General features: G+C 41.2%; 1 protein-coding gene across 11 annotated transcripts in view; it reads left to right on the top strand.

The window, feature by feature from the left end:
- Positions 1 to 2,626: 2,626 nt before the first annotated feature.
- Positions 2,627 to 8,905, top strand: part of GRIK1 (glutamate ionotropic receptor kainate type subunit 1) — a 404,073-nt gene continuing 397,794 nt past the window's right edge. For all 11 annotated transcript variants that reach the window (XM_063720803.1, XM_063720802.1, XM_024239397.3 and 8 more), the window contains exon 1: positions 2,627 to 2,744. In XM_063720803.1, the coding sequence (XP_063576873.1) occupies positions 2,627 to 2,744 (118 nt within the window). The remainder of the gene's footprint in view (positions 2,745 to 8,905) is intronic.

Raw genomic sequence — 8,905 nt, 5'->3', positions numbered from 1 at the left:
GCCAGAGAAAGGGAAAACTAGATATACGAAAGCACCAGCAATGGACTACAGGCAGACATACAAATTTAACCAAAGCTAAAAACATAGACTTGGTAAAACCAGAATTTAAACCCAGATTGTTCAAAAGCTGACTTAATTCTAGACCTTGGGTCTTCAAACTTTAGCCACTCAATATCTGCTATGTATTGTTCTTTGATGTACCCAGAGAAAATAGATGACTAAAAATGCTTACCACAGACCTTTAGGTTTAAAAATAAACCCTCTAACAGATTTACATTCATTCTCACTTTAAGAAATACTTACTAATCCCTTTTAAACCACCAATTCTTTGAGTTTTGAAGCATCACTTCCTGAACAAGCCCTTTCCAAACTCTTAAATGGGATTAGACTACTTTTTTTCTTTACTTCCATAGCACCATTTTGTAAAGCTTATCATACTTTAATGCCAGTGAGTTCCAAGGTGGCAGCAATCATATCCCTCTGTGTCTCCAGAGATTGGCACAATACCTCACACAACGTGGGCTCTCAAAAATATGCATAAATAAATGAATAGTTTGACTTTGCCTCTTTTCTGAAGCAGGTCATGCTACTGTTTTTCTTAATTTTTATTTGCACAGGAAGGGTCTCGCTATGTTTCCAAGGCTGGCCTCGAACTCCTGGTTTTAGGTCATCTTCCCTCCTCAACATCACCAAAGTGTTCCAATGTAAGCCAACACACCCAGCCTTGCTGCTGTTTGATATTCTCTGGTCTTAAAAATGCTCCCCGAATGAGACAAAATTTACTCTTCTACAATTTCCCTCTGACAATCTTATTTTTCTTAGTTCTTCTCACATAACTAACACTGAATAAGGCTACTTTCTTTTAACACAACAGCTCTTCAAATGTCTGAAGATAACCAGCATGTGCTCCTAATTCCTCTTGGTTTCCTCAATCTTTCCACGCAAAAATGCATTCCTAAATCCCTATAAGTCCCTCTTCTTATCTGCAGCCATGTTCTGCTTTGTTAACTCTCATTCCAAAGTGTCCAGAACCAAGCCTACTACTTGAGATATGAACTGACTAGCTTTCCACAGTGGAGTTCTAACCTCCCTTGGAGAATGAACATGCATTTTCCCCATCATAGGGTTTTTAGTGAAAAGTATTGTGTCTGACACCACAAACAAAATACTCAGTAGGTATTTGTTGAATAATGAATTAATTAATTAATACACGAATGGACTTTAAGATATATTAGATTCCTTTTGCAATTGTTTCCCACTCTAGGCTCATATAACAACTGTGGACATACTTTTCATATGGATTTGGTCAGTTCTTCAAAATCTATTTACCAGTTAAAAAAAAGAGATGTTAATATAGAACTAGCAAACATATATATAGAACATTACCCACAAAACTCAAAGGAAATTAAGCCGACATAATCAAATGCTAATTTCCCTAGGGAAGTGTCCTTGTCCTTCTACAGAGAAACAGTCTCCAAACCTACATTGCTAAAATAGCCTATTTTTCAGTGTTCAGACCTGACAGTTAAAAGAAATGAAGAAAAGCAGCGGCGCTGGAGGCTGCTTCCATGTCAGTGGCACGTGTAAATGGAAGCAATTTGCAAGAGATTATCTCGGGTCCAAATAGGAATGAAGCCACTATAATCTTGGAGTACTGAAGCTTTCTCATTCCTCTCCCCCTTCCCCTGTTCTTCATCCTTGTCAGAGTTAAAACAGGAGCCCCGATATTTTCCAAAATATTGGAGGTGATTTTCCATTATATGATGGGACGAGTCATAGCTGGCTGTCTATAAGACCCCCTAACAGGTGCACAGGGACATTACCAAGAAGACTTCCTTGCCACTTACAGCGGACAGCAGAGGCTTTCTCTGCTCGGACCAATAGTTTAGATTTGATCTGTCTTGAGAATGCAACACTCGATCGACTTCCCAGCAGCAGAGCGCAAAGTTGAGGGAGAGAAAAAGAGCGTGCGTGTGTGTGTGTGTGTGTGTGTGTGTGTGTGTGTGTGTGCGCGCGCGCGCGCGCGAGTATCTTGATCAGGGGGTTGGGGCGGGCAGTAAATAAAGGGTGGGGCCAGCGAGGGGAGGAGGAAAGCAAAGATTGAGAGAAGCCAGAACGTGGCTCCTCTCCCAGTTAACCTGCTGGAGCCCATCAGGCTTGCTCAGAGCCCCTGCACCAACTCACCCTGTACCCTCTCTCCTTCTTCATTAGTCTTCTTTCCCCCTTTCCCCTCTTCTGTCTGCACCTACCCCCCACTTTTGCATCTGACCAAAGGACGAATGAGGGAGACGTTCCTGCAGATCGGGGCAGCAACTTTCCTCAGCTGGTCTCTGGGCTCCGGGAGCCAGAGAGCGCTGATCCTCCGCGGTCTGCGGCCCATGGAAGAGGAAGAGGAGGAGCCGTGATGGGCTAGCGACAGCACTGAGGAGCCCCGAGCGAGCTCAGCCTTGCCAGCCAGCTCCGCGGTCCCACGCGGGTTCCCTCGAGCTCGCTCCGTGGGGAGCGCGCAGCGTGCTTGGAACCGGGGCATCCAGAGAGGATGAGGCGGGGACCCGGCCCAAGTTGGGTGCATCTCTCGGGCGTCCGGCAGCGGCTGTATCTCGGCATGAATTAAGAAGCTAGGAAGATGGAGCACGGCACACTCCTCGCCCAGCCCGGGCTCTGGACCAGGGACACCAGCTGGGCACTCCTCTATTTCCTCTGCTATATCCTCCCTCAGACCGCCCCGCAAGTACTCAGGATCGGTGAGTGAGCCCTAGGCTGCCTGCTCGGGAGACGTGATCGCTCGCCGCACCAGCGCGGGTGTAGCGGGTCCCGGGCGAGGCAGCGCAAGGCGGCGCAGGAGCCGGAGCTGGGGAAGGTGGAGGTCAGTGCGCGTGGGAGGCTACACGAAAAGGGGGGAGCCGCGTCACTGCTTCCCTCCTGGAGGGTGCCGGGCTTCCCCGGGAGGTACAGTTGGCGGGTTTTTCAATCTGGGCTCCAGGAACGAGGGGTAGAGTGCGGGAATTCAGGTTCGCAGGGACCGGCACCCCTACTCTGGGCAAGGGATCGCGCGCCGCTGCAGCCACTTGAGTTGGGCGCAGAAATGAGCTCTCCCAGCCGCCTGGGTGGGCGTCTGGCAGTCCAGATCCGCAGTCCCGGTGCCTGGCAACCTGGGCTCTGGGCACTGGCGAGTATGCACGAATCTCAAGAATAGAATACAGGGACCACTAAGGATGTGGGAATATCCTAGAGCCTGTTACCCCAGAGCCTCCAAGTTTTTATGCCTAAGTTGGATTCTTCCACATGGAGTCTGCCAACTCTGACGGGTTCCACTAGATTGGGGCAGAGTTCAGATCTGACTTCGAGCTGAAGATTTGAAGAGTGAGAAGGACGGTCAGTTAGCAACATCAGCAGACACTTAAGTTTCCCACTTGCTCCCTAATTTGCCCGCTTGCCTGCCACTGAGCAAGATCCAGTTCCCAGTCTAGGTAGCTTCCTAGGAGATTCAGGGCTCTGATCTCGAATGAGATAAAAAGACACCGGAAGGCTGAATGTGGGCAGCCCAAAGATGACAAAAGGCAAGGACAGTGGAAGGGACGTGGACTCACAGCTATAAGTGCACAGCACCCACCACCAAGGTTTGGTCTGTGGCTGCATAGGGCAATTTCTGAGCTTTGAGAGTTGACACAGCTCTTCCCCTTTAAAACTAAACCCAGTTATTGTTCTCTTAATCTCATTTGCCCTCCTCCTTTCCCAACCCATCGGACTTCTTAGAGACACAGTCACAGAGGGAGCCACAGGTGAAGTTGTGACATCACATGGGTCTCTTAGCTTCTTCCATCTTCCACTTTCAACCGCAAGAGTGAAGCCCTGATCTCTGAGGACTTCTAACTCCCCCTTTCCAAGATCTAACAGAATATGCCAGGAGCAGTGCCAGGCACTGGCATAGTGACGCTTCCTGAGCAGTTGAAATTGCTCAGTTACTATACTAGCTCTGACCTACAATTAGCCAGCCCCTTTACAAAAATTCAGAACATAGTGGGTTTTATTTTTTAATCACTGAACATGCTCACTAAAAGAAAAATAGAAAAGTGCTACTTTGAGCTGCAGATCTCAAATACTAACTTTTACTACACACGTATTTTCTAGACTATGGGTAATTTTAATGTGCATTGTATTGGATAGTTTAGAGTCTTTTCTAAAATAGTTTCAAAGTATTTATTAAAAAAAAACTTACTACTATACATAACTGAAATATCCTTTATCTGAGATAAGTTCTAGGTTTAACATCCTGGGTTTTTGAGAATGCAATCAACTCTACTCACCCTGGTTAAAAAAAAAATTCTGAACAATACAAAGTAAGTAATGAGTGTGTGTGTTATAATTTCCAGTACTTATTAACTTAATTGGGGTTTTGCTTGTGTCTTTTACCTTTTGAAAGAGACAAATCTAGGGATGCTAGAAATGGCTGTGCTAGCCAATGTTCCTCATCCCTGTATAACAAATATAAGGTAGCATTTTCCTTTCCTATATCCCCCACATCTAAAGGAACTCAGGAGGAGAAGGGAAAAGGATGCTTTAAGGTATATTTGTTCACAGATCTGAGTATTTTTCTAAGCTCCAAGCAATCACAATCATCTATGTAAAAGTAGTTTTCAAAGTGAAAACAACCATCATGATTCACTGACCTTACAAATATATGCCACAAGATAATGAGGTTTTCTTTTTTCTAAATGGGAGCCAAAATGCATAAAATAAAATGGCATGGCATGGCCTGGTGTTGTTTATGTGCAGTACAAATGTGTTACTCCTTCTGGCCTGGAGTGTTCTGTGGCTGACATGAGCACTGTTGCCCCGTATGCACCTAAGGACCAACGCATGCTTTTAAATGAGCAATTTAGCACTGTGGAAACCAGCTTTACCTCAGAGAAAACCTGCTTCCCTACAGTGACTTTCTTGTGTCAGTCAAGTGCAATATTGAATACAAAAAATTAACAAAAAGGGGTTGGGGACTAAGCCAAAGTTTATGTGTGTGTATGAGTGTGTGTAAGGAAAACGAAAGGGGAGTTGTATTCTTTATTATATCCTGTCCCATTCTTCTTTCCAACAAACCATCACCCATCCAAGCAACCGACCGATCAACTAAACAATCAACCAACCAACAAAAAGGATCTCTAGATTATTAACTGGCATGTTTTTTAGTGACTTAAAATATTCAAAGTAAAGTATAGCGAAATCGCTAGGCACTTAGTACTGGCTCCTCATATAGAGAAGGCACTCAAATGCTTGAATGAATTAATTACTGGTCTACTTTTCTTGTCAAAGTGTCTGCTTAAGCTTCAGTTTTGGAGAAAAGGATAAAAGCTAAGATAAAATTCATGCATACTGAATATTTGAGAGAGTATTGAGTTCACATACATTATTTGAGCATACACTGTGAATGTCTGTTGGAAAGTTTATAATCTTATGCAACAGTTAAGAGACAGAGAAGGTCGGTAGGATAATGGTGCCCTTAACATTATTGCTGCACTCAAGAAGTTTCCCAGCAGCTTGCATAGAAGAGAAATATAGCTGGTTGCTGGGAATTGTGTGGAGCTGCTGGAGTCATTCCTGCCTCTCTGTATACACCAGTGTATATCAACAACCAGTTGACATACGTAATTACTTGGTCTGTGAGCTTCACAATCACAAATATCTTCCTTAATCGGGTGGCTGACTTATAATTAATGGTTAGAACAGGATCTAGGTAACCTTAGTAGACATGGCCCACCACCATTAATTAAAAAAAAATTCCAAGTGCATATGCAATTTTAGGACAGATGTGTAATATTTATAATAAAGATTGCAGAAAGATAGTTAGATAATATATTTTTGTGCGTCATCTCAACACATGCAATTATAGAGTTCATGGTAAAAATAGGATTAAGAATTGAGTAGTGGGCAGCCAGGCTTTCTGAAGCATGTTTTGGTGTCAGAAAGCATAGGTTTGATTCCCACCTCCATGATTTACTAGATACATCGATGAGTGAGTGAGGGTTATTTAGTCTTACCAGGCCATTGCTGTTGCATCTGATAAATTGAATTAAAACTACTGCAAACCTCACAGTGTCACTGGTAGGCGCTCAATATGAAATGGCTTTGAGTAATATCTGGATACATTTGTTGTATTATTATTATTGTTATGTTGTTTTTACTACTTTTTTTATTATTTACATTTTCTTCCTAAACAGGGACTTAACCGTTGATTGGTGTATCTTTATAAGACCTTTAATATCTTTGAGCCTAAATCTCTTCATCTGTGAACTAGCAGTAATGATATCAACCTTTCCTGTTTCACAAGGGAAGATGAAATACACTAAATTCTGTAATTTGCCAAAAAACCACCAAATAAATATGGTACTATTATGTAGTTAAGTACATCACATAAATAGAAATATTATGGAGATTTATATGAACAGTGTGGAAATCTATAGTGACAATATCATTGTTCACATGCTTTTATTTCCTTGACAGAGGTCCAAATTTATTTTATGTCAATCATTACCTTGGCTGTAGCATCATTTTTGGAAATTTTAACCCAAAGATCCCCAAAGTTCCAAGTAATGTTTTTAGTTGTTCATATTTTTACATAAGTGTGTACAGACCCATGACTTTATTTTTAGTTTTTTCATCATTTTAATATTCATTCTTCATTCAACAAATACTATTTGAGTTCTTACTTCCTTAGCATGAGCCAGACACACTTATAAAATTGCAGGATGTACAACAGTGAATAAAATGGACAGCATCTGCCCCTTGAGGTTTGCATTCTGGCAATTGCAATCTATACTGCTGATGTTTTTCATCAGATTTTCAATGTGGACACTTTAAAATTGTTTTCAAATAGTATTCTTGAAGAGTTTTTAGTTAATGTTCTGCCACTGATCTATTATATCAATTGCATAGTCAACTTGGAATAGGTTCTGGCTTCCAAATGCACAGAGTGTGGAGAGTGGTGCATGCTGCCAAACCTGGAAGAAACTCAGAAACTCAGAGGAGAGTTGCCTGTGTTTAAGAAGACCTCTTTGACTGGAGGTAGAGTCACTGAGAGAAGCACCTGTGTCTTCAAAATCATGTTGGTCCTAACATGAACTTGAAAACTCCAGTGGGCACTGGAAAAGTCTAAAGAGAAGGTATCTGATAGTGTGATATAAAAGAGAGTGCCTGACTAATATTAACATGTTTCTGAGAATGAGCAGATCTTTTCCCTTAACAATTTTACCTGTGTCATTCATCTTTTCGTTTAACATTGATTTTATGGGCCTGATGTTAACATTACATAGACCTCAACTTCAGCTACTTTTCTTGTAAGGTTTATGATCTCTGGTTTTCACTGAGACAGTGACTTTGCATAAGTTCAGTTATTACTGGTAGAAACACCAGAAATTGAAACTAGCTATTCTGGTCTCAGGTTTTGAGCTCCTTGCATTAAATTATGCCATGTTGTGTATGGACTTATGTATGCCAAGTACACACAGTATAAGTGTGTGTTCAAACAATAAATAACACTTACTTTAAGTAATTTAGTTACCCGGAGTAACTAAAAGCAGAAGTTCATTTCTCTTATATTTGATTTCAGCTTAGTATACACTATATTGGTCCTAACATGAACTTGAAAACTCCAATGGGCACTGGAAAAATCTAGAGAGAAAGTATCTGATAGTGTTACATAAAAGGGAGTGCCTGACTAATGTTAACATGTTTCTGCAAATGAGCAGATCTTTCCCCTTTCACTGTGTGTACTAAGTGGAAATCAAATACAAGAAATCAACTCTTGCTCTTGGTTATCCAGGGTAACTAAATTACTTAAAAGTGAGTGTGATTTATATGTGAGGCAACTAGCAAAGAGAAAAACTGATATTATCAGTGGAGTCTCCAGAATTTCTCCGTTGAAAGGGTTCAACTAATGCAATCAAGTTGGAGAGAAAGCCTCACTACTTACCTATGCCTAGCAAACACACTGTTTGTTGTTAGAGTGTACAATTAACTGGGATGGGTTTAGAGGAAGGATTGATGGAGATGGTGGTGGTGGTAATCTCTCATTCCTCTTTTGTTGTTTCACTGATAATTATCCATATAACATAGGAAATATCATTTATATTCTAAAATTTTCCAAAAGCTATTTAGACTAGAGGAAAGAGTAGTGGCTATCTCAATTCTGTTTTGTTGTTTCACTGATAATTATTCATATGTCATAAGATATATTATTTATGTTCTAAAATTCTCCAAAAGCTAGTTAGACTAGAAGAAAGAGTAATGGAGGACTTCAAGGAGAAAGGGATTCATATTTCCAGCTGCCTTTTTCTAACTGACTGAAACTGAGAAGATTATTTAATTTGTTACCTTCCGTTTTGTTATCTATAGAAGAGAAAATAATAATAATAAATTTATAGTTTATCATAAGAATGAAATATATCACATGTAAAATGCGTGGCATACCTTCGATCTTGAGGAAGATAACTCTCTCCCTCTCTCTCTCTCTCTGTTAATGAACAGGGTGAGAGTTTTGTGCTCCACAATTACCTGTTTGAACAAGCAAGCGTGGGGAAATGTTCTTACTTGGAGATTCATGAGGCACATTTGTATAGTAAAGGCTTTTTGAAATTCTGCAGCAAAACAAACAAACACTCTGTTTCTTTTGTTTAACCCAGTGTCTTTCACATTTTAATTATTGGAAGACCCTTATTTGAATTGTAGTTATTAATGTCCCACTCAACTCATGCTCTCCAGAGCACACATGAGGAAACATGGGCCGGTAAAACCACTGCAATTTCAGCACACACATCCAAAGTCACATGGCCATACATCCTGCAGCTGCTTCATTCTAAGCCAGAGTCTGCCATTCCCAATTTCAGAACATTTTCTTAAAGGTTTAAGATCACCA

This window comes from Pongo abelii, chromosome 22, assembly GCF_028885655.2.
Source record: "Pongo abelii isolate AG06213 chromosome 22, NHGRI_mPonAbe1-v2.0_pri, whole genome shotgun sequence".
NCBI lineage: Eukaryota > Metazoa > Chordata > Mammalia > Primates > Hominidae > Pongo > Pongo abelii.
The sequence above is the reverse complement of the archived record's forward strand: the minus strand, read 5'-3'. Positions and strand labels throughout refer to the sequence as shown.